Source organism: Eretmochelys imbricata, chromosome 1 (assembly GCF_965152235.1).
Source record: "Eretmochelys imbricata isolate rEreImb1 chromosome 1, rEreImb1.hap1, whole genome shotgun sequence".
In the NCBI taxonomy this organism is placed as follows: Eukaryota; Metazoa; Chordata; order Testudines; family Cheloniidae; genus Eretmochelys; species Eretmochelys imbricata.
The window spans coordinates 259,787,373-259,813,754 of record NC_135572.1 but is presented as its reverse complement, the minus strand read 5'-3'; the positions used below and the strand labels follow the sequence as shown (position 1 = coordinate 259,813,754).

The 26,382-nt window shown below is 42.8% G+C and overlaps 1 protein-coding gene across 1 annotated transcript; it reads right to left on the bottom strand.

Annotated features, from left to right (window-relative positions):
* Positions 1–643: 643 nt before the first annotated feature.
* On the bottom strand, positions 644–15,986 carry HSP90B1 (heat shock protein 90 beta family member 1). Its single transcript, XM_077828522.1, has 18 exons — positions 15,839–15,986; positions 15,185–15,284; positions 13,871–14,012; positions 13,673–13,789; positions 12,886–13,217; positions 10,711–10,822; positions 9,590–9,703; positions 8,552–8,668; positions 6,816–6,953; positions 6,647–6,724; positions 6,498–6,563; positions 5,791–6,060; positions 5,236–5,481; positions 4,678–4,814; positions 3,729–3,807; positions 3,486–3,641; positions 2,562–2,669; positions 644–891 (listed from the first exon to the last, which is right to left on the bottom strand). The coding sequence occupies exons 1-18, from the start codon at positions 15,885–15,887 to the stop codon at positions 862–864; spliced, it is 2,391 nt and encodes a 796-aa protein (XP_077684648.1). The 5' UTR covers positions 15,888–15,986; the 3' UTR covers positions 644–861.
* Positions 15,987–26,382: the final 10,396 nt, after the last annotated feature.

Sequence of the window (26,382 nt, the reverse complement as noted above, 5' to 3'; positions counted from 1 at the left end):
ATCCATGCCTGCCTGTACCAAGATGAATATAGTTCTAAAGCAATATTTGATAAGTGTGAAGATTTTCAATGCTGGTGTAAGTTACATGGGAAGTAAGAGGGAATAATCTGAGATCAGTGCACTGTCTTTTAGATTCAAAATGTTTTAAATTCACTCAAATGCTCTACTACACATTGTAGGAGCTCAATATACAGCCCTGTTCAAAGTGCAGCAGAGATAGAAGACATTTATACAATCAACGAATGAACTATTTTAATGCAGTCTGCAGTTATTTCTATTTGCTGTACCCAACCCCTTTTGAAGCAAGCTCTGTGAAGCTGACCCTTCAAACCCTGAGTGGTAAGACTCTCCAGTGCATTTAGTCAGCCTTAACAAGATGCAGTAGTTCTGTACTTGAAGTGATACTTTTACAGCTTCTCCTAGTCTCCCCCCTGCCCAAATGTATGATCTTTAAAGGTTAATGCTGCATCTCTCCGCAAAAGAAGTGAATGGTCTGGCTTTGACAGCAGAAAAAGTTTTAGTTAAGACGACTGTTCTGTTGGGTTATATCACAGGATATTCCCCACAGCTATTAAAACAAGGAACCAAGTAGTGCTAGCCTACCTGCCAGATGACACAGTGGCCCTTTAGTGTAGAGTTTACACAGTGTTTGGGAACATTTTTATTTTGTACACGTGACAAGATTTTACACCAAGAATAGTCAGTTAAATAGTACAAATTTACATTCATGAGGAATGTTTTAAAAAAAAACTTAAAAAATCCTCCTCTGCCCACAACACCCCCCTCAACATTTTACAGTGAAAAACTGAACAATCTAATTCACATTCCCTCACCCCAGACAGGATGCTAGTTGAGTGCAGCTTACAGTTCATCTTTTACATCTGTGGATTCCTGCAAAGATGAGAGAGAGTTAAGTTTATAGTCTCAAGACAGCTTAAAAAGACTTAGTCATCTTGATGTATAGATTTGTCTGTATACTGAAGACCATGGCTTCCATGCATGATAGGATGCTTCCAGAGGCCAGTTTTTGCATCTCTCATTTTCACAGCACTTGTAATGCTTGTGACAGAAGGGATTTTTAGTCCTTTAAAAAGCTATTTTGTATCTGTTCACACCCATTTAACTTAATTAGGGGATAGATAATTGACAGATCTTTAAGACCACCCCATCCCTACAGGAGCTCCAGTTGTCTGCTTGTCCAAGTGGAGGGGAAGATATGAGCTGCTATTTAATCTAGAACAATTTTTTAAAGAGCCTTCCAGGCTCTTTATATCAGATCAGCAAAAAGGGCAAACCTCAACTTTTCCCCCTGTAGGCCACCTTGGAATGCAATTATGCTTGTGGTCCATCTCTGCTCTGTTGTGCGGGGGAGAAGAGACTTACAAATACTACCAATGCTGAGAAGTTCACTGGCTTTCTGGTCATGACTGTTGAGATCTTAACAGGAATTAGATAGTGTGGACTAGCAAACCAAAACAGAACAGAGTTCCCTCCCATAACATTATTGCTGCAGCAGCTCAGAGTAGGTGTGGCAGGTAAATTTAAGCAGCTACGAGTCCAGACACAGGGAATAGTTCTGTTAGAAGTAATTTTTACTTAGCGCACTTTGTTTCTCTGTTCCCAACCCACTCCTGCACAAGCACTTCATTAAAAAGCAGCCTTTAGATTCTTGGATACAATTAAGCAAAGCACCACCATGCTAACTTCAGCTTTACAGGCAAGAGACACAGGCTATAGGAGCCAACCACTTCATGTAGGTGACTGAACACCAGAACCAATCTCCACTTGGTATCACCAAGAGAACAGATGTATTCAGTTGGAAGAGGCCCTTCCCCAACCTAAACTCCTGGGAGCCAATAATTTAGTCTGTTTGGTTCAACAACACTTCTAGTCCTCAGACTTGGGAATGAAGCAGTAGGCAACTGCAGTTCTGAAAGGAGAAGAACCCCAGAGCATCACAGCTTGTGACCCTCTACATTAAAATAGTTGCACACATCTAAAAAATGAGGGTTACTTTTAATTCCATTTGTGGGTGTTCAGTAACAAATTTAACCCTGAAACATGATTAACTGGAAACAAACAGTTCCCAGTTTTATTGGAAAGTATTAGCATTCTAATAAGAAATAGCTTTGCTGAATCTGTGGTCAGAAATAAGTTCAGCCACTAGCTAAATAGTCCATCTCCAACAAGTTATACTTCCTAATCTGCTCTTCTACATTTAAAGATTTTAGTAGCTTCCCATGTAGTCGAATTAGGACAGGCATACACCAAGTGCCTTAGGAAAGTAGCCTTGCCTAAATCCCAGTTTAAGATAGAGCCTTAGACAAGATGGAGATTTATCTTAGTCTCATTTGAGAAGTTCAATGTATAACAAAAACTTATAATATGCTTTGACTTCAAGCTGCTACTCATTGGAATTCCACAAGCTTTATCTACACTATGCCTCAATGAAGCCATGTTTTATTTGCTCCATGAAAACTGTTCACTTTGAAATCTGTTACTTTCATTGGTTTTAGAAAACTGAGTGAGAGACTAGTAATTAAGAGTTATTCTGAACAGACCTTCTCTGTTTCTCTCTCATCACCATCAGCTTCTACTTCCTCCTCCTCCTCCTCCTCCTCTTGCTCTGCTTCAGCTGTGTCTTCAGGTTCTTCTGGCTCCTCTTCCACCTTAGATAATGTGAAATAAAGCTATTTGTTATTCCATCCTCAATAGATCAATTTGCTAGTCTTAATGGATAGGACTGAAAGTGGCCTAGAGGCTCACCTTTCTGGCCCATTCACCTGCCTTTGCACCATTCAGGTAGCAAGACCTGCCAATAGACCTTGATGTGCATTTCTTCAAGTGTGGCAATTCCCCCATAGGCACATCTAGTATAGCTGTCTCCATATAGCCACAATTTTGGGAGAAGACTAGCGTTGAGGTACAGCATAAGAGCACACTGCACTGTCTTCAGTTGGTGCTGAGTCACTTGAGCAAAATGTGCCAAAATGAGACTTTAAGAGCATCTTTGGAATGTGGCCAGTAAATCAAAACTGGGTCACTAATAACCCACCCTTGTGTGCAGAGAAGCTGGATATACAGCAAGTGGGTCTAGATGCTATTAACTATGACCCCAGCTGTTCCCTAGAAAAACATCTACACAGTATTTGGGAGTGAGCTTTCCAAGCCTGGGTTGACAGACTTGGGCTAGCAGACTTGTGCTCTAAAAACAGCTGTATAGCCCCAACTTCAAAGCACTATTTAACTTCAATCTGTGGCTTATACAGCTAATTTTAAAAACTAGCTGAAGCCCTGTTGGCCCAGGTCCACTGACCTGGACTTTGAAGGCTCACTCCAGAATGCTGTGTAGACATACCCATATATGTACACCCCTTCCCCCACCCCAAGTTGTCTTAAGGGGAAGTTTTTTTTTTTTTTTTTAAAAAGTGCTTTGAAAATTAAGACCTCTGAGCACCAATTACCCAAAAGTGAAGGCAGCTCACCTTTGCATCAAGGTCAATATTTAAACTTAAACGAAGCATTCTTTCTATTCTCTCTCCATATTCCTTTGTGTCTGGTAACATATAGCCTGATCTTATGGTCGCTGTTTCGAACAGAACTACAGCAAGATCTGCAACAGTTTTATCATCTTCATTTTCCTGATTTGGAAAAGTAAAGAAGAGCCATTAACCAGAGTTCATGCAGCCAAACAGTTAACATATCATTGCTTTGTAACTTCTGTTTACCTTGATGCGCCTGAGCATGTCCTTGATCAGCGGATGTCTAGGGTTAATTTCAAAGGTCTTCTTCTGACTAGCATAGTAACTACAAGAAGAAAATTATATCAGTAGCTAGCTTTTTAGAAGGTAGCACCACTTTTAATTTGCCCTCTAATGTTTAAGGCCTAGTTTACTTAATAGTCTAGAAGTTCAAATTCTGGAAGACAACTAAAATGCAGAAAGTCAGCTTTACATGTAATACTTAGAACAGTAGTGTGAACTGATATGTGCAGATGCTGGTTATCAATTCAGTCTGTTGTGCTTCAGTAGCAGTTTGTGAACAAGCAGGTACACTTGCTACAAGAGGGGGTCACAAATCAATAAACACTTTCAATGCTTAGACACTAGATGGATTCAGTTAGAGTTTGTTGTAGGCTTTTTTCTAAAGGGTTTAATGTATACCTTTATAAATATTTTCTGAATAATTTACAGTCACTACTACTGTGACAGACCACATATTTACACTATTACTGCAAGAGGACAGAAAGTTCTGATTTGTCAAACAATTTAAACACTTAAAGACTAGGCCTGAGTTTTTGGAATCTGATCAGCTTGCTTTTACCATTAGTAAAAGCCCATCTGGTCTATAGCCTCACTATTGTTAACACTGCAGGGGAATGTCTGCATACAAAAGACTTTCACTGAAAGTCAGTGAATGTACACACACACACTATTTCGTAGTTTGGGCTGTTAATTATGTGACTGGATCCCTTTAAATTAAGTTCTGTAAATATCTATAAAATTCAATGATGTGTATACTTAAGTCCTTGTGAGATGACAACTAGGTAAAAATGTATTTCTCTTACAGATCCATTCTTGTCAATATGGAGCACTGTTAGTATGCATTTATGACTGCCTATCTGTGGCTCATATCTGTGGTGTTGGTAGACCATGATATACAAGTATGAAAGCTTACTTTGTGGAGATATCTTTCCCAGTCTGGTATGCCTGAGCCTTCATAATTCTTTCCATGTTGCCAGACCATCCATACTGACTAGCCACCAGCGCACATGGAGACTGAGTTAAGCGTTGAGACAACACCGCTTTTTCAATCTAGGGGAAAAAAAGTAGAGATTGAGGGATCTCAATCTCTGTAATTTGAGAGATCACATTTGCAGTTGTCATAGTTTGAATTTTACAGATTTTCGTAAAAACTAATACAGTCCTATATTTGTTATAAATACTTCAGAGGTGGCTTTGAGAGCTTTTCATTGGAAATAAGAGTCCTAATATCCCATTAGTATTTTTGTCTTCTAAAACCCATTGAGAGGTGAGCAAAGTACTTTTTAGAAAGCTATCTACATATAGAAACCAAAGTTTATGTCCCCAGGGGGACAAATAAATGAATTAAGTTGAGAGGATGAGAGTGAAAAGTAAAAATTAAAGGATTAGTCAGGCCATATTTTTTTATTTTTGCACACATGTATATAAAGAAAGATGCAGAATAATGCTACTGTGAATATTGAATTTGTACCTTGTCCTTTAAAGCCTTGTCTTTCATCCAGGTTAAGAGTGGCTCAAATTCTTTTTCCAAAGCTTCCCGACTCTCCTTGGATTTATCACTTTCATCAAATTTCACTCCTTCCTTAGCAACATTCTGGAATCTCTTGCCATCAAATTCTGGCAGAGCTTGAATGCAGTATTCGTCTACAGGTTCAGTCAAATAGATCACTTCATAACCCTTTTTCAGAAGACGTTCAACAAATGGTGAAGATTCAGCCTACAAATCAAGTTAATTAGAAACAAGTTTAATATTGCTTGGCACTAAATTCTTGAATTCCATTGCTGTACAGTTCTTTAGCCAGTTGTGAAAATATTAACCTAAATGCCACACACTGCTAATATCTAAGTTGTCTTGAACAGCAACAGTAATACTACAGTACAAGCAACTACAATCATATGGCACACTGAGCCTAGCCACTCTTTCCAGCAGTAAGACCTTGAATTACAACTAGATTGATTCCTAAACTCAGACAGGTTTGCTACTTGACTATTTTGCTTTATAACACTGAAAAATTTTTATTCTTGCCTCTTTTCTGTTGGACCCCGCCATGAAATAGATTTTGTCTTGTTTCTCCTTCATCCTCTCCACATACTGGTCCAGACTAGTAGTGTTACTTTCATGATGAGATGATTGGAAACGAAGAAGTTTAGCTAAACGGGTACGGTTGGAATGATCCTCAATCACGCCAAGTTTTACGTTAGTACCAAATTCTTTCCAAAATGTATCATTGTATTTTTCTTCAGCAATCTTCTTGATCATGTCAAGAGTTTTACGAACCAGTTTCTTCCTAATAACCTAAGAATTCCAGAGACAAAATAGCAAGTTCACCCATACTGTTACATAAACACTGAGCACAACCAATCGTTTGAAGCTACTACAAAGAATGCTCCAACAGAATCTGTTAAGTACCACCTCAGTTCTCATGTTACTCTTCTGTAGCCATCTCCTTTTCATTTTCTTCAAAAGAAGAACTACTAAACTTTGAATTTGTGGCAACAGTTTATGAATCATTCCACTTTGTATCTTCAAGCTTAACTTCTTTTCACTTACTTAAAGTGATGTCTTGCTTTTTACTTTATTCCTAATTTAGATAGGATAGGGCTAGAAAGAATCTAGGCTAACTATGACTACTTGGGTATTTTGTGTTTCCCTATACTTACTACAATCATGTTACTTCCCTAGGGAAGTAGATTTATCCAAGTAGCTTGTTAAATTATGTCTAAATAAGATACCTTTAGCAATTTATGCTGCTGGAGGGTTTCACGGGATACATTCAGAGGAAGATCATCGGAGTCTACCTAATTGGGGAAAAAAGATGAATTTATAAAATAGAAGCAACAGTAACTTAAGCCAACTCAGTTAAAAACTTCAAGATACTTACAACACCCTTGACAAAATTAAGATATTTAGGCATCATATCATGGAAGTCATCAGTGATAAACACTCTCCGGACATACAACTGCATGTTAAAAATAAGAATAAAAGAAGTATTAGGAACGTTTGAGGGATGTTTAAGTTTATTCCAGCTTTCAGCATACTTATGTTTTTACCTTAATGTAATCACTCTTTTTGGATCCATATTCATCAAATAAACCACGTGGAGCTGTGGTGGGAATAAACAAGATAGACTTGAATGTTACTTCTCCTTCAGCAGTGAAGTGAATATAAGCCATAGGATCATCGTGTTCCTGTGGAAGGAAAATTACAATTTAGTCAGTGTTTCTTTCTAGAGCTTGTGTGAGAAAGCTATTCTTGTGAGTTTGCACTTGTGGAAGGAACAGCTAGATCAGTGATATAGAAATAACCTCTGCATAACTCTACCACTGATTTATCTATCCTTTAGAAGGGAAATTTTATCTTCCTTTCATTCTAGATTTGCATGAAATGAGATGAGATTAAGGAGATTACCATAATCTGGGGTTTAAGATTCCAGTCTCAGTATTTAGTTGGCAGTTTACTTCCATGTTAAATAGCATGCAACCAGTAGTACACTAATATATTAGTAAAAAGAAAAAGGAGTACTCCTTTTTTCGTGGATACAGACTAACACGGCTGCTACTCTGAAACCTGTTAATATATTAGTGAGCAGCCTGGTTCTACCAAAAGTGAGGAACAATCATTGAAATTGAAAAAGCAAGCAATATACTAGTGAAAAGTAATAAGAGCCATTACACAACCACTAGCATTTTCACTGGTATTTGTAAGGGGATATGACAAAAGTAGGATGTCTCAGTTGCAAAGATACTTCTACTAGAATTCTGTAATGCAGATTTAATGTTCCCTACAGAATTCCCCCCACAGTCCCAAATTTGATTTTCACCCACATGCTTCTTTTCCAGTTGTGTGTTTCAAATAGATTAGTTATGTGTACAAAATGTCTTTGCGTGCACAGGACCCTAGTGATGCCACCCTCCCTCTTATATTCCTTGCCAGCCTGAATCTACCCCCTATCTGTACCCATCTACCACTGCATCCCTGCACCCGGCACTCCTACCCATACCTGGCATGGGGGCATGCATATCACCTCTGGGGATGAAAGGGTTTTGCCTGGCAAACCATGTATATGACTGAACACAAAAACCACCACATGCACACTCCCTGACTCTACCCTGGTTCTCCCTTCCCCATGCTAGCCACCCGCTATCTTACAACTACTGCTAACTCACCAACCCTCCCATCCCACTACAATGGCATGACCCAAAAGCCATACTAGACACAGATGCTTGAACTTCGGACTAGACATGACAGACACAAAGCAGTTCTTAAGGACACTATTGCCCTCTTAGGCCAGGTCATTACAATACTTTTGTATGACTGTTTAAATGAAATATTTAATTTCACTGAAAGAGCTGTCAAAGATAAAGTTCTTTATTAATATGCCTAGAAATCTATTTCTCAAAAAACATTTCCTGAATCTTTGTATTGTTACAGGCATTCTTGCCGACAGGTATTTTGAAATAAATTGCCAAAATAAACGGAAACTGGCATGACTATACATTGGGTTATTTTGACAGTAATGTACAATATTTTAAAATTGTGCAGAATTTAATATTTTGGTGCAGCATTGCCCGAAGAGTAAAAGATCATACCAACTCTTCCCCACTACTCCTCACACTCCCTCTTCCACCTCCCTCAATCAGAACAAGAATCTTTACTGAAAGGTAAGTTTAGTGGTAGGTTTAAGGGGCTGGCCTTCCACATAGTCACCTCCCATACATTACTTTAGACTGAGCTTATACTGTACCAGACGTGTACTATAGAAATTTGAAATCTGTATCAAATTTACCTTAGAAAATGATTTGTAAAAAGCTTTGTATTCATCTTCTTCAACTTCCTTAGATGGTCTTTGCCAAATTGGTTTGATATCGTTCATAAGCTCCCAATCCCAGACAGTTTTTTCAACCTGTGCATGAAAAAAAATTCTACATTGTTCAGCTCTTTTGCTTATGCCTGAGATTGCTGATATTGATGTACAAGTTACATAAGAAAGTTGCTGCTTCACTCAAGTTAGAAAGTTTACTTATGTATTGTCAACCTCTGTAGTTTTTTGCATGCAGAGTGTTACTTCACCAAGTGCTCATAATGTACTAGGAGCATACAGAAGTTGCACATAATGCCTACCCTGAAGGTTTTACAGTCTGAAGTTTAAGATGTAGTATGTAATGGTAAGCACTGTGGTGGGAATGACTGAAGGGGACGTCACGGACAGTGGATAACTCAGGGTTTATGTACATGATGATTTACTCATGTACACAAGAAATGGAAATTATGCATGTTTTATCTGAATTTATATCAAACCAAAATACTAAATTTCTCCTGAGCCTGAGTTTGGGTGAAAAAGCTTTCCAGTAGTGTTGCTGGAATTATTCTGATTTGGTACAGTTTGTGTGATCTCTAATGGCTCAAGACTCTTGATCCCCCTCAGAAGCTTACTTGCCAATGTAAGAAATACATTAGAGGTGGAGAACAGGGCTAGGTGTACTGTGGAGAAATCCTTATGGAACTACCGTTCACAAGGTACTACCAGTATTTCTGAACAGAAGACATTTTCTGCTGTTTGGCAATTGTTAGATCAAAATATGGTGTATTAGAATTTTATTTTACTGTCTTGCTAACAGCAGATTTCTACTAACACCATACTGATGATAAACTTACTAGAAGGCACCATTGGTGCTAAAAATATATCATGCACACCTGTAAGATAAAGTTCTACACCCCTTAACATGGAACTGTAAACCAAGTTGTTTAGCACTCTGAGGTCTATACACCTCCCCGCCCGCCGCACCAAAAAACCCAAATCCTACACATGCAAAAAACCACTTACCTTTTTAGTTTTTGGCTTTTTCTCTTCTTCCTCCTCTTCAACAGCAGCTTCATCATCTGTTTCTTCTTTTTCTTTTACTTCCTCTTCTTCAATGGGCTCTTCTACAGTCTCAGTCTGTGGAAACACTTAGCTATAAGTCCACTTTGCTTCAGAAGAACCTGGTCAAACAGCCTTTCCATGCCTAGCACCCTCATGAAACAAGGATTTATGATTGATAATCCAGGGGTTTAGATTTGAAAATCTAGTCACCATTTGACTACAATAAGCTGTTCTTTTAAATGAAAAAACTCTAGCACATGTCAACTGCCATAATTTAAAATAATCCATGTAGCATTTTGCATTCTAATTATCAGTAGTATGTAATAATTCACTGAAAAGCAAGAGATGTGAATGGGGTTGCAGCAGAAACAAGCTTGCCTAAGTTGATTTTCAACCATTAGGTCTGAATTTTGTACTATACCACTAAAGACACTAACCAGAGGCATACACAAAACATCAGAATGTGAACCTCCAGTAAGGCCCCAAAACAATACCCTGGTGAGAAGCCCCAGAAACTACAGGTAGCATGGTACTTATTTCCACCATGATGCATTCTCTGCTTGAGGCTTCCACCTTTTAGTTTTGCTTCTGGCTATCAGATATCCGGGGCCACCCTGTAGCTTCTTGAAGGGAGAAGTAGCAGAGTTATGCTTTCCCTCCACATTTGGGGAGGTGAAAGGACTGGTCTCTGACTTATCCTTTCACCTGCCTGTTTTGAGTCATCCTTCTTATGGATTCCAATTTCCCCAGCTAGTGCTCAGCTTTTACAAGTAGTGTGAAGTTGCCAAAGTTCTCCTATTCCCCAGGTTTGAAGAGCAGTGAAGCTGGCCAGCATTTTGTCAGTTCTGCTGCTTTGGAAAAGTCAATTTGGAGAACCACCATCAGCCAAAAACACGAACCAATGTAGTTTTTGAAACGAGGATAAGTGCTTTCATAGGATACTTAAGCTCTGTAGAACAGCCAGCTCAGGAAATTCTGTGATGAATGAGGGCACCCTATCAGGAAATGGATATTTCAAGCCTTTCCATTCATTATACATACACAGCACATGTTTCAATTAGTTAAGAGTTAGAGCTATTTACCTTGCTGCTCCACACATATATAGGGAAGTTAATGAACTGTGAATATTTCTTGACTAGATTTTTAATTGTGTCGAGCTCAAGATAGTCAGATGCCTCCTCCTTCAAGACGAGTCTGAAGAAGACAGTACAAGCGTTAGACAGGCTAGCATTTCAATACAATTTTGCTATTTGAATCTATGCATAAATATTTTGAAGAATCTAGTGTATCAGAACACCCAAATAGTGGACAGTCCCTTGGGAAAGTTTCAACTAAACTGGCACTAAGTCAACTCTGCTCCTTTGCTTTCCTGTCTTTTTCCAGAGGAAAAGCAGTACCATTACAGCTGTTCCAACCATGGAAGCCCAACAAAGCAGACCAGAACAGCTTTAGGAAACTGCATTTAAAGACTAATCAGTTTAGCACAATCATTGTTTGAAACCAATTCTACATCATTTACTAGACTTCAGAGTGGGGATGGGGGGGGAGAAGGAGGGAGAAGCGTCAAAAAAAATTCTTACTAGTTGAGGATCTTCCCCAACAAATCTAGCATTCTAACAAAAACCTAACTCAGCTGCACCAAAGAAACATACTGCCAATGAAGAGAAAGGGTCCACTGGAGGCTGTTGAGTCACCCTCTAATCCATGAGCTGCACACCAAGCCAGTCCCAGAGTATAACTGGGATTGGCTGCTCAGAGGGATTTTTTTATTGTCAGGTAGTTTGGCCTTATTTAAGAGGAACTACTACATTTAGCACTTGTTTCATTTTTTTCCACCACATTAAGTTGGGGAAAGTCTTCCTAGCAGTACTTGCAACTCAAGCTATCAGGACTAGGAAGTGCTTTCTCTTAGTAAAATCTGAGGTGTACTAAGTGAACAGGAGAAAAGGTAGAGACCTTAATCGTGCATTTTCAACTTTTACACGCAGTAGCAGACAAAAATTTAACCACTTGAAGTTAATGGAAAGTTTGACAAAATTGAAAATGGCATGTTTCTGTTTGTGGTTCTTGCTATTCAAGTTGATTAGCCTCAGATAGGAAGAGCAAGCCAACTGTATTAGCAGAAAGGACAGCCACAGTAGCCAGTTATGTCAGAGCAGTACAAGTATGGAGATCAGCTCTGAAGGGATCATTCGTTATTCTCTACACTATGCATTAACCTATACCAGAGCTTAGCACAAAGTTCTTTGTCAATGTGGACCAGAGAAATTGACTGCAGCTATTAAAGTATTTAAGTTCACAAGCACTTCCCTTTGTTTGTTCTAGTCCACTCTTCTCCATCACTAAGTCCACTTTAGAAAACACTAGCAGTTTAGCAAGAGTACTGTAGTATGTACTCTCTCAGCTAATGTAGCTGAGCTAAAACAAAATTCCAAGTTTGTGAAAACTAGAAATCAAGCATGACCAAGCATACCTGTTAATATCTCATGACATCCTTAAGCTATGCAAGAAAGTGAAAAATTGGCAAAAAACGCAAACACCTTTAGTCAGTAGTTATTTTCAAGTCCCTAAACCATGGCTTTGATTCAGGAAGTCATTCCTATCCAGGGAAAGGACTTATTCCAGGGTAAGGACACTATAAAGGAAGAGTTACTGCACATGATTCATAGTTAGTGTCCTACCACATTCATGGCCATGAAAAACGCATCACTGACCACGAAGTCCTCTTTTGTATGCTTTTACCTTATATACTATACTGATTTCACAGGGGAGACCCAAGTTTCTCAAATTGGGGATCCTGACCCAGCATGGAGTTGCAGGGGGGTTGAAAGTTTTTTTTTGGGTGGGGGGAGGGGAGGGGATGAGAAAGAGCATGGTATTGCCACCCTTACTTCTGCACTGCCTTCAGAGCTAGGCTCCCGGACAGCAGCTGCTGATCTCCAGTTGCCCAGCTCTGAAGGCAGAGCCGCCACCTGCAGCGGTGCAGAAGTAGGGGGTTGCGACCCCCACACTCTTACAATAACCTTGCGACCCCCACACAACTCCTTGTAGGGGTCCTGATCCAACAATTACAATACTGAAATTTCAGTTTTAAATAAATAGCTTAAATCATAAAATTTATGATTTTAAAAATCCTATGACTGAAATTGAGCAAAATGGACCATGAATTTGCTAGGGCCCTATTCATAATGCAGAGAACATGCTAATGAGCAAGGTATACATCAACAACTTACTATTGGATCACCTGCAACACTTACGTTATGGTGGTGCCTCTGCCTAAGGTGGCTCCTCTGGGGTCATCAATCACTGAGAATTCATTTGAATCAGATTCCCAAATGTGTTGAGTATCATTATTGTGCTTTGATGTGACAATAACTCTGTCTGCTACAAGGAAGGCAGAATAGAAGCCAACACCAAACTGGCCAATCAGCTCAGATGTTGACTGACTATCTTCCGGCATTTCAGTAATCTTGTTTAAGAATTCACTTGTACCAGACTTGGCAATGGTACCCAAGTTTTTAATTAATTCTTCCTTGGTCATGCCAATACCTGTGTCTGTAACATGAAGCACGTTCTTCTCTTTATCACACTAGAAAATGAATAAGGTAAATTCAGTTAAGTGTCACTTGGAGACAGCATGCATTGCATCTTGTTAAAGTTGAAAGTTACAGGTGAGATGTTACAGTAATGAGAAGATTCTTCATGAAGAAAGTCTAGCCAGATTTTTGCATAGTAGAGCATGGATTCACATTAACGCAATAAGGGAAGACACTCTTGCTGAAGCAATGCAGTGGTTCAGCCACTCTTCACAGGCAGAGACACTTCAGAGGCAGCCATAAATGTTTGCTACAACACTAAGACAGGGCATCTGAGGATTTTATGGTCAAATCAATGGTAGGGTACCAAGGTTTTAGTCGAAGTAGTTTATAAACTCTGGGATATGCAGAATGTTAAATACAAATTTATTAGCTTGGGCAAGTGAAAAGGTATTTACTAATGGCTGGAAGAATCAGTAGATTACCGTTAGTAGCTAACAGCTCTTACCTTTATTTTAATAGTGAGTTCTTCATTACCAGCAAGGGCATTGTCATCAGTCAGTGATAATAGCCTTATCTTATCTAGAGCATCAGAAGCATTTGAAATCAATTCTCTCAGGAAAATCTGAAACGATATGTATAGGGATGGTAAACTTTATGCTAAAACTATATATATTGACATTGTTCAAATAAACATATTGCTTACCTCCTTGTTTTTGTATAAAGAATTGATAATGAGTTTCATCATTCTGTTAACTTCAGCTTGGAAAGCAAACTTCTCAGATTTCTCTCTGATTTCTTTTATCTGGGATGCATTTAAGCCATCTAATTGAATAGCTTCCTCCTCTCTGTGGAGACAAAGTTAGATCTTTTATTAGGCCTTATTCAGTTACTACATAGTTTAGTCCAGTGGCAGGAGCAACTGAATTTGAGGTTACAGCAGACAGACCGATCTTAGGTTACTAAGACATTCCACAAACCATGGCATCAGGATGACAGTTTAGAACTGTAAGATTTGATTTTGATTATGGAACACTAAGTGTGAAAACTATTGGGAAAGTCTGATAACAGGTGAGTGCATTAGATGTTATAAAGGCTGGATCTCTCTACTATTCAGCAAAAATCCTACCAGTCCCTGGTAGGCTCCACTCTGAAGTTACAACGTACAATAACCTCTATGCTACAGAAGGCAAGGCATACAATGGAGATTATTTCAAGTGTACTGCATGTGTTTGCCACAAGTCAGTGTACTAATATAATAGCCCTGTGGAGTATCAGCAAAAAGAAGGAAACTGATTGGTAGCCAAGGAAGTCAATGATAGATGTCAAACATGTAACAGTGCAAACTAGCAACCATTTCACATAGCTATTATGTTTTACCTACCATTTATCTGCTTTTAAGGGGATTCATTTCATATAAGAACCACAAGACATGGGTTATTTGCTTTTTTAAAATAAAAAGGGACTGAAAAGACCAGAGCTCTTTTTCCTGAAACAGTAGCCCTCTACCTTTCCAGACCACTGTCCATGCCCCTTTCAGGGGTCTGATTTGTCTTGCATACCTCCAGGTTACACCACCTCACTTAAAAACCACTTGCTTACAAAAAAATCAGACAAAAAGACAAGTTTCACAGCCACTATTACTGAAAAATTACTGACTCTCTCACTTTGTCATATAATTATAAAATAAATAAATCTGAATATAAATATTGTACTTGCATTTCAGTGTATAGTATATACAAGTCACTGTATGAAATTTTAGTTTGTATGGACTTCGCTGGGGCTTTTTACCTAGCCTGTTGTAAAACTAGGCAAATATCTAGATGATTCGATGTACCCCCTGTACCTCTGTTCCCCCCAGGATTACACGTACCCCTGGTGGAGAACCGCTGCCCTGGAGTACTCCCCCATCATAATACTGACTCCTTGGCCAGCAAGAAGGACGAGGCAGTAACCGGCACATGGAGCTCCAGGGTTTCGCGATGGGGTCACAGCTCTTTACAGCATAATAGGTACAAACCTCTGAACAACTTCGTCATCGGTCCGAGAGCCCTCTCGGCTTTTACCCAGGTCATCTTCTACTTTGCCGTCCACGTCGGGCTCCTCCGCTCTAGCCGACGCTGGGGGAGATAGGGGGCGTTAGAAACATGGCCCACAACGCGGATCCGCCTCCCCAGCTCCGGGCGGCCTTCCGCGCCGCGCACTGCGGAAGAGGCTCCTGTCAGGACCCCGCAGCGGGCGACACGGCGGCGGGGAGGTTTCCGAGCGGCAGCCCCAGCGCCATGACCGGTCAGGCGGTGCAGGGAGCTCCGGCCAGCGCGCCCCTCCCCCCTCGCCGCACCGGGGCGGGGGGGGTGTAACGCCGCCGCGGAAAGCGGCCCCGCCCCCACCGCGGGGCGCAGCGCCTCGGGACTCAGGCCGCTGAGGGAGAAGAGCCAGCGCGAATCCCGCCATCCTTCGGAGAGGCTGAGGAGCCGTGGGAAGGCGGGGCTGGACTCAGAGCGGTTCTCCCTCCCCCGCCGCCGCCTCCCCGGGTTCAAACAGCCGCGCGCCCATACCCCGAGGGTCCCAGCCTCTCCCTCCTATTCACCGGAGGGAGGCCGCGCAGGTTCAGGCCACCTGCCCCAACCGCTCCTGGCCAGAAGCTTCTAGAACCCGCGGGCGGGCGACTCACAGGCTAGGAGCAGGACACACAGGAGAGCGAGTCCCCACAGCGGCTTCATGGCGGTGTCAATGCGGACCCAGGAGAGACCAATCGAGCCCCTGCCCCGCGCCTCGAGCTCAGAGGAACAGCACTACCACCGAGTCTGCCAAACCACCAGCCAGGTGAGCCCGCCTACCCCAGCCTTATCACTGTCCGGCACGCGGGGCGGGGAAAGACGCTCAGCCAGCCACCAATCAGAGCGCACCACGCCAAACACAGAGCCAATGAAGAGCCCCGAGGGGTGGGGCGGGGTCCGGTCCTTGCCAATCAGAGCCTTCCATGTGCGGCTTCCTGCGGCCGGAGCGTGGCTACCTCTGATTGGTCATTGGTAGGAGGAGTCAGCCAATCATTTTTAATAGCTAGCTTAATCTGCCTGCCTTTTATTAATTTTTTAAATTAAATACTCGGAAATGTTCGACTCCGCGGCTATGTGACTCCCGCACGAATGAGAGCTGGGTCTAAAGCGATAAAAGTCTCCACATGAGCGGATCAATCCAAAGCATTTCCGGGGCGCCCAGAATGTTTGCCCTAGAGACAGTTACTACGGCAACGTTTACTTCCGGCAGGTACAACCTCAGCAGAGGCAGCTATAGGGGAGCGGGTGAGACATGAGTGACGGAGGCCAATACGGTCTCCGGAATCGCGCGGGGCTGCTGGCAAACAATGCTGCCGCCGGACGAGGGCAGGGCTAGGGAAGGTGCTCCCGCCATAGGGAATGTGGGGTGGGGAGCGGGTTCTTGGACACCTCTTAGACCACAACTCCCAGCATGCAGCGCTCCGGGACTGTGGGCTGGGACTGGCGTACTGGCGCCGCATTGGATGAGGGGAATCGTAGTTCAGCGAGCTGCGGGCGCGCTGCATGCTGGGAGTTGTAGTCTTACGTCATCGTGCCTGCGTGTCTTCATCATGGGCTGGCAGAACGCCCCTGGCTTGCTGGTAGCTGTAACCTCTGCATTGTCGTTGACTCTGGGACGTGCCTGGAGGGCGAGGGCAGACCCGCAGCGCTGGTTGCTCTGGCTGGGCCACAGAGGCCACGGCCCCCAACTTCTGCAGTAGTTTAGGGCCAGATTTTTAAAGGTATTTAGGCACCTAAAGACAGTGAAAGTGCCCCCAGCTGCATCATTGGGCTCCTAGATCCCTTTGAAATGTGCTCTTGACGTCTGCCACTCCAAAGCAGTGACATTCCCGTAGCCCCTGCCTTTTGTACCCTATATGGCTAGGGTTACCTATATTCCTGGAGGTTTCATCACCCCATAAGCTTTAATATAAATCTTTAATTTCTGGAGACTCCAGGACAATCCTGGAGGGTGGCCCACTCTGCCTGTCCACTGGGTGTAGCAGCTGGCTCCCTGTGACAGGAGTCATCATCATAGTAGGAGCCTTGCATAAGCTTGAATGTGTGTGAACCATGTACACCCCCTCCCCACTTTAATCTTGCTCTGGGCCACAAAGTGCAAGACAACACTGTAGGGCTGCCAGCTGTCTAATTGTGCAAACCTAAAGACCCATGCCCCCGCCCTTCCCTGAGGCCAAGCCCCTGTCCCACCCCTTCTCTAAGGCCCTGCCCCCACTCACTCCATCCCCCCTCCCTCTGTCGCTCGCTTTCCCCTACCCTCACTCACTTTCACCAGGCTGGGGCAGGGGGTTGGGATGCGGGAGGGGGTGCAGGCTCTGGGAAGGAGTTTGGGTGCAGGTTCTGGGCTGGGGCAGGCTCTGGTAGGGATGGTTCTGGGAGTGGTGCAGAGCCAAGGGAGCCTGCCTTAGCTCCATTGCTGCGCCGGACTTTTAGTGCCCAAAAATCTCCCGTGTTGGCTGAAGTAGCCTTTGGGAGAGTTTTCAGAGTTGCAGCCATGTTAGTCTGTATTCACAAAAAAAAGGAGTAATTGGGGCACCTTAGAGACTAACACATTTATTTGAGCATAAGCTTTCGTGAGCTACAGCTCACTTCATCGGATGCATTCAGTGGAAAATACTGGGAGAGAGTGTGATTCCAGGAGATTCCTGGCCCAAGCAGGAGGGTTGGCAACCCTACAACAGGGTCACTAACAGAAACTGCAGGGTGTTTTTGGGGCAGAGTACACACAAATTGCAATTAGGTCATAACATAGGGGTTAGTGTGTTAAAAGTGTCAGAGGAGCTTTAATGACTGTGACAGATAGGACAATATCATAAATCCTTTTGAATTAAATTCAAGTATTTTAGGAGTTGACTGTTTTAAAAATAAAAAATGGGGGAGAGGGACTACAGCCCTCCAGGAACTAAGAGCAGTGGGGGGCAGTAGTTAGAAAATATTACAACCTGAGTAAATTTGCCTAGGAGTTACCACCACCTGGACAGAGGCTTGCATATATTGGTTCAAAGTAGCTTATCCAGGGACTAACAGATAAAGAGAGGACTATTGGTTAAATAGCCTGAGTTAAAAACTGGCTCAGAACTTACTGATCCAAGGAATGGACAGGACCATCTGTGCACAGGGGCCAGATGGGTTGGAAGGACTTAGACTAGTCTGTTTTATTATTCTGAGTGAAAGCTGTTATGAACATGTGACTACAAAAAATCCTTGTGGGGGTGTGAAGGATTATACACTGGCTGGAGTTGAAGGTTGGGGTTATTTCTTGTAATCTTATTAGCATGCATATAGGTTTTTATTGTTTTACTATGTTTTCCTCTATAATGCTTTTACCTTGAGAATAAATATGCTCTCTTAGAAAGAGCTGTGTGGTAGCTTAACTGGCAATTACATTCTGTACTGTCTCAGAGAAGCAGGCCTGGTTAGGGCCATAAGCAGGGTAGGGCGAGCAGGGCAGATGCCCAAGGTGCAAAGCTGCAGGGGGGGAAAAACGGGGCAAAGAATTGCTGAAAAAACTCAGCAGGGGGAGCAAATATGCTTGCTCATCCTGGGCCATTAAAATGTCTAGTTAGAGCTCTGGCAGCCTGTCTTTTGCTGGGGATATCAAAATGTAGTCTGGGAACTGTGGAGCCTGGAAATATTCCCATTAGGACAAGGGAGAGAAACAAGTGTCTACACAAGAGAACTGGGGTGACAGTTGGGGAAGCCTGGAGCCTAGAGTGGGTGCCCTTGCTGGACCACAAGGGGAAATGCAGGGGCAGTTGTCTCTACTAGGGATCCATATATGCATAACCTGAAAGTTGGATCTGCCTGCGGTAGAGTGTCCCCTAAACCCATGCTGGGATATTGGCTCAGTACTGACTCAGAGCAAAGAAAGGCTGGCAGCCTGAGTGTCTCCATGTTTCCCTGCTTTAATGTTTTAGAAGCACTGGAAGTTGAAAAGTGTTGAACTACAATATACCTGAAGTCCTTTTTTGCATATGAATAAGACATTGGAAATGTCCCATACCCCAGAGTGCTTAAGTGAAAAAAGAGAAGACCATGGTTTTCATTTCACACACTGTCATCTATTCAGCCTTATATATGTTCAACAGTAAAGGACTTCCAAGAAGAAAGATTACTTAGCAAACATTTTCCCTTGACTTAATAAACTCTGCACTTCACGAGTGACATATTTCAAAGCTATTGATCGGAGATGGTCAACAGAAGAGGTACAAAATCCATCCTGCTCAAGACTTCACAAAACATTCCTGTCTAGTCTGTCAGCAGCTAAAGCTTTGTCTGGACTACATAACTGGGCATGCTGGGCCAGACATATGGCAAGTTTCATCCTGAAAACTCAATGTCCTTACCTCCTTGTTCACCTGACATTCAAAGTTTATCCAAAGTAGAAAACAATCTCTATTTTGCAGCAAAGAATGGTTATCCTTGGGTTCTTCATGAAGGAAGCCAGCACTGCAGCTGGAGATGGAAATAATCCATGCAGCTTTTCTGAATGATTTGCAGTTTCAATATTTTTACTTCAGAGGTTATTGCTACACTGATGACAAACTATTGAATGCTGCAGATGAAGAGGGAAGAATATTTTTCCAGCAGGCATGTGAAGGTGACTATGAATAATTAAGATTGAGAGCTCAAAGCCAGAATCATAAATAAAGGACTACCCGTCAGATCTTAGAGAGCTGTGTGAATGTGGAGAGAGTTTTCGAAGACTGGTCTGATGTAATTGAAACTTTCCTGCTTTGAAGCCTGAAAATATGTTATTCAGAAATTTGAACAAAAGAAGTACGACATTCCTAGAACTCTGTTAAAAACACACTTTCAGGGTTGAGTTTTCTAAATGTTTCCCAAATAAAGAGTACAAATGCTGTGGGAGTACATACAGGTATCTGGAGGAGATGGGAACTCAGAGCAGAATAAAGTGGCACCTATACACCTGTGAATAAAATTATTTGTAACAAGTTTTATGGGAGTTTTGCAGCTTAATCTTTTGAGATATAGGAAATTGGAATAATTCATCTCAATCCCTCTGATTTTCAGGGGTTGAGTTAAAATGGAACCCAGATCCAAACCAACTCTATTATTGGATTAGCTAGACCAAGAAACCACAGATGAAGTTTGCAAAAACTTGGTTTTGCAAAAAAGTGCATTTACCAAACTCTGATAATTACACAAAAGTAGAATTATTGTTTGTTAGAAAACATTTGAAAAAGTTAGGAAATCAAAAAAGCTAGGCTTTGTCCTGTTCATGTAGAGGTCATGGCATAATCTGAAGTATAGTTTAACTAAGTGTTAATTGCTTTACTTAGATTATATTGTTTGCACATTAATGAAAGTGAACTTCAATGTTCCATTGTAGTGTATAGTACAAAGACAATATATAAGAAAGTGTGCTAAGTCCAAAAGGAAATTTGATCTCTTAAGAAATTAAGAGATTTTGCTTAAACTAGTCTTCAAAGTTTAGCAAACCTTTTCTAATAGTTTCTTTTATTCCTTAAGTCATGAACACAGTCTTGAACGCTCTTATGAAGCTTTTGCTGCAAAGCGGTAAGTTATCTTTGCCCTCTGATGAACAGAAGGCAGTTTGAGATCTTGGATACATTTGTCACTAGTGACATTCAAAATGAACATTCTCTCTCAGGTGAGAACTCAATCACTTTCCAGGCATTACCAAAATGAAGTGTATTGAAATGTGATAGTCTTCAGTTTGAAGACTTATTTAAATTATTTCTGTAAAGCAAGTATTCTTTTGACAATTGGATAAGACATAGGCAGTGCTGAATTTGTGCTGGGGCTTACTGTGGATCAGGGTTGGCAGTTCATAGCTCTGGCACCTCTGGCTTGCTACATGAGTTATGAAAGTAAAAAAAAATAAATTTTCTTAAAATTTTCAAACACAGTTGTATCCATCAGGGCTGTAACCAGGGCAGGGTGAGCAGGGCAGCTGCCCAGGGTGCAAAGCAAGGGAGGGCGCAAAATGGGGTGGATGAAAAAGAAAATAGGTGGTAGAGCACTGCCACAGGACTGGGATCCCATGGGTCTCATTACCATACCACCCTTACTTCTGTGCTGCTGCTGGGGGGGTGCTGCCTACAGAGCTGGGTGCCTGGCTTGGTATGGTAACAGGACATGCGGAATCCCAGTCCCATTATACGGGGTAGAGCCCTGCAGTTTTTTTTGGTCTGCCTCATTTTTCAACCTCTCCCACCCTGCTTTGCACCTTAGGCAGCTGCTCCGCTCACCCCACCCTGGTTAAGGCCCTGCAGCTGCCAGAGGAATGTCCCTGGAGCGTTGTGCTGCTGCTTGAGCCGTGCATGGCACCCAAACCAAAGAAGTCTGGTTACCACAGGGTGGGAGAAGGCACTGGGTCATTTAATCTGTGCCAGCCCCTGCTCAGCCAAGGCCGCCTCCTACCTGCAGGCAGGCTCCTTGAGACAATCCAGTGAGCAAGGTGGGGAAGGAGGAAGAGGAGCAAGTGATGGGGTGGGGTCTTGGCAGGGGAGAGGCAGAGAAGAAGTGGGGCCTCAGGGGAAGAGGCAGGGCAGGGGTGGGGGTCTGGTTACCAGCAATTAGAAAGATGGCAACCCTAGTATATGCTGAAGTCTTCATGGCATCTATCAGCTTAATGCCATGTGTACGTGTAATAGATGGAATGGAATAGTTCAGGGGTGGCCAAACTTACTGACCCTGTGAGCCGCACACAACAATCTTCAGATATTTGAGAGTCGGGGCGTGCCTGCCAATGCTTGGGGCTTCAGCCCTGTGGGGAGGAGGGCCTTGGGGCTTCAGCCCTGTGGGATGTGCCTGCCAGGGTTCAGGGCTAAAACCCCATTTCTGCTGAAGTCCCAAGCCCCAGCAGGTGCACCCATGGGGCTGAAGCCCTGAAACCTCCTTCCATACTGGGCAGAAGCTAGAAGCAACATGTTGGGGCAGGCACATGGGATCACATGTCTCACCCCCCCACCCGATTTTTGCCAGGGTTTGCTGGCCCTGATCAGTCACATGGTGCTGCTGGGCCTTCTCCCCGCACAGCAACTGCTGGAGCCAGCAAGCTAAGAGTTGCAGCCATGGGGAGAGGCAGCTAACAGCTGGGAGCTGAGGGAGAGCTTCTGCTGCTGCTGCTTGTCTCTGGGAGCTAAAGCAGTGGCCCCTCCCTTCAGAGCTAACATCTGGGAGCTGCAGGGGGGGCCCCTGAGGGTAAGAAGGGAGTGTGCCTGGGGTGTATGACTCAAGCTTTTGGGGCAGCTGAACCTCTAAATTGTGCCTCCCCCACACTCAGCAGGCATCAGTCATCTCTGGCAGAAGTCCCACCACCCCATCGCAGGGCAGAGGCCCCAAGTTCTCTTCCCCAGTCTGGTAGGCAGAGAATGGGGGGCTCTGCGAGCTGCACTTTAACTGTAAAAGAGCCACATGCACCTCACGAGTCACAGTTTGGCCACCCCTGGAATAGATGAACTGACTGGAATGAATGGTCTTTCAATGCAGAAGGTAAAACTTGTGAGGTTTAGATAAATTCTACCTAGGGGAATAACTGTAGTACAGATACATTAACTGCACAACGCAGAGTTTTTTAAAAAAAAACAAACAGTCTTTACGTTTTGGTATTGCTGGTTATCTACACCTGCAGAAATGTGTTACAGTCATGCTGTAGTGCAAGAGAGTGAGAGCACACGTAACAAAGAATATCATTTCTCTCAAATGAGTTGAGAGATCAGATTTTCTATCCTCTATAACTGAAAGATTTTAGGTCAAACCGGACAACCACGGCAAACACACAAGATGTAGCATCTGCTGCAAAGTCGTTTTGGCTCCACAACAGCTTGGCCTTTTTTTTATTAATTCCTTTAGGGCCTCGCACCAACAAAGCACTTAGGTGCATGCTTAATGTAGAAGTCAGTGAGACCATGGACATACTTAAAGCAAAGCATGTACCTAAGTACTTTGCTGGATTGCGGCCTGAGTTCAGGAGGAGACCGAAAAGAAAAACCAGCTACGTTCACTGCTCGTGTAAATCAGCACAGCTCCATTGACTTAAATGACGTTTGGCCCATTTGCACCAGCAGAGAATTTGGCTCAAAGAGTGCTTCTTATTGCTTAATAGTATCACTTCTGTTTTTGTTTATCCAGATTGGCAACTGCAGCTATTGCAACGGAAGCACTATTTCTACATGGTATCTACACAAACTTGGTCAGACCTTCAGCTGGTCTAAATCAGCAGAGCTCAGTTGGAGTCAGTGGAACTATGCCAATTTACACTAGCTGAGGAGCTAGCTTATTATTTGTATAGCACAACACAGATGTGGCATTACATAGTTGCTTGCTTTAATTATAAATATAGCAAATATTAGTTCTGACATTGCTGAGTGAAGGTTAAAATGTCACCTGCAAGACAGTTTGGGACAGAAAGACCCTGCCCCAGAGAGCTTACAGTATAGGTGGTAAACAGGCTATAACAGGTGGACAAACAGAGACAACTGAGGGTTAGAAGTGGTGTTGGGATAATGAAGTAACAATAAAACAATCTCAATTTAGCAGAGTCGCTTTGAATTTCTTTAAAAGTTCTCTTTTGATGGAAAGCTTTTAAAGGCTAGAAACACACAATAGCATTAGAACCTTTATCATGTCTTTTACTCTATTGTGTTTGCTGCTGCACAACTACCCAAGGCTGTGAAGACAGGACTCCTAGTGGGGAGTCTTGTAACAGGGGACTGTTACCAATGTTATCATGTGAGATTTATCCATTTTCATTATTATTGATACCTCAATCCCTGAACTGCTTTCCCCATGTTTGAATTTTAAAGTCTTTCCCTGTCACAGGGAAGGTACACTCCATCACAGGGAGTCAGGTCATATGTGGTCCAAAAGAATGGAAAAGGCTTTACTGCAGCCAGTTAGTTCTTATGCAATGACCTCTGCTAGAAACATGGTAGTATGGACTAGTGGCTGGCATGAATAAGGTCACCCTACCACTCAGGGCAGCATGGCTCAGTGGCCAGCATCCATAAAGCTGGCCTACCACTGTGGGATTGCATGGCCTGTTGGGGGGAGTGGGGGCACCACTCAGGGGTGTGTAGAACCCCAAGCAAGGGGACTCAGCCCTCCCTGCTGCTCCAAGTCCCAGCCAGGGCCCTGGCAGTGGTGGGGGTGCTCACCACCAAGTCAGCAGGGATCCTCCCAAAACACACTGATGGGTTCCCCTATTCACTCACCAGCAAAAAGTTTAAGTCCCCTGGGCTGCTTCTTACACTTTCCCCCTCATCAAAGCTCCCCAGTTCCTCTGAGGTCCTCAAATGGCAAGGCTCCCATCCATGCAGTCCCTTCTTTGGGCACATCAGGCAACCTGGAGTCTGTCTGGAATGCTACAAACTGTGATCCCACAGTCATGGCCTATAGCCCTCTATTCCAGCAGCCTGCCCAGCCTGACCTGGACTGCTACCTTTTATATGCTGCCTCCAGGATGAGCATGCCCAGCAAGGTCAGAGGGGCGGGGCTTCCTCAGCCTGCAAAGCAGAGTTAACCCTCTTGGAGCTGGTCCTTATTGGGATCCAGGAAGTGGGCGGGTGAAGCCCTCTTGGAGCTGGTCTTATTGGGATCCAGGAAGTGGGTGGGCGAAGCCCTCTTGGAGCTGGTGTAGGGTAGGTATGCTCCATCACACTCCCACATTGTTCTCTTCTTGACCAGGCTCACATACATTATATAAGAATATGTATCACATATATGGTGCTAATAGTCATGTGATAGAAAAAAAAGTGTTGTGGCATACTTGACATGGCTGAACAGAATTGTGGGAAGAACATAATACATTCAGTTAACATACACACACTCATATATATATATTGTGATAGACTCAGACCAGTTGGGTACAGCAGAGTAGCTTATTGGGATCCAGGAAGTGGGCGGACAAAGCCCGCCCACTGCTAAAGGATCCCCCCCAGCCTAAAGGGGTGGGGTCCACAGGACCTGGAAAACCAAGTAATTACGGTAGTCATGTGATAGACAAATGGCATTTATCCTGGTCCTTTGATCAGTTCACCTGCAGTCTGCTTACTATACTCTTTACACCAGAATTTATTCTAACATTCTAAAACCTTGAACAGCTTAAAAAGACTGCCATTTAAAAAAGTCCTTCTCCTCCTCCCCACAGAAAAATCTTTGCCCTAAGAGCTAGGATGGGCTATATACAGTCCTGAGCCAGTGATAGGTTTAAAGTCTGATATCTCACAAACTACAAAGGCTAAAAATAGGGGGCTTAATTCTCCTCTCATTTACACTAGTTTTAGATCAGTGTAGCTCCATTAACTTCCATAGGGTTACTCCAGATTTACATCAGTGTAAATTATTGGAAAAATCAGCCACAGGCACTGGAGAGTGAAATCTATGGCTTTCCAGTGAGACACATAGCACTTGCTCTTTGAACTAGAAGAGCCTGAGAGCACATACTTGACTTTTACAGTCTTTATTTTACGTTTAATTTCAGTTTTCTCTGAACTCAGAGATTAATTGCCTTTTTTATTTTATCAGTAGATAGTTTGGTGTGGGAATAATGGAGTAATGATGACATGCTTGGTTGGAAGAAAGATTTCTTTTCACACCCATCCATTTACCAAAATGTTGCTTGTCGAAAGTATTGCTAGTGGAAAATTCTTACATTTTAGTTCTGAAGCGTCTCTGGCTAGAAATAACCACAAGTTCATTTTTAGGCTTCCGTTGTCCCTTAGCCCCCATCTTTACTTCTCTAACAAAAAGCCTAAACATGATTTGAACACTTGAGCATAGAATATGCTGTGAAATCAGCTGTGAGGTATTTGTGGGATGGCAGCACACCCTAGTGGACTGTAAGATTGCTCTCCCATTAAACCTCATGTATTCTGCCTTTTAATTCAGGCAATGACGACTGAGGCAAATTGATTGCAGCCTATTACTTCTAAGGAGTCTTTTTATTATATTTGCCATAACTCTCTTAAGAAAATATGAGAAAGTTGCATAAGAAGGGGCTAAATAACTGTGCGTGAATAGGGCACATCACCAGCAGACTGCATTGCATCATCTGCACCTCATTGTGAGGATGTATTAAGCTAAGTTTGCAAAGAGCCAGTTCATCAGTATAGCTTTGCAATTATTGTTTAAATATATATTTCTTTCTCTGAATTTTTTTACTAGGTAA

What these genes read in the sequence shown, in the direction of transcription:
- HSP90B1 (XM_077828522.1), bottom strand. Translation starts at nt 15,887, where the DNA reads ATGAAGCCGCTGTGGGGACTCGCTCTCCTGTGTGTCCTGCTCCTAGCC. An exon ending in GGCAGAGGCACCACCATAAC is followed by an intron (nt 10,823 to 12,885) that starts GTAAGTGTTGCA and finishes TGTCTTCTTCAG; the next exon opens with ACTCGTCTTGAAGGAGGAGG. An exon ending in TATATGTGTGGAGCAGCAAG is followed by an intron (nt 9,704 to 10,710) that starts GTAAATAGCTCT and finishes GTGTTTCCACAG; the next exon opens with ACTGAGACTGTAGAAGAGCC.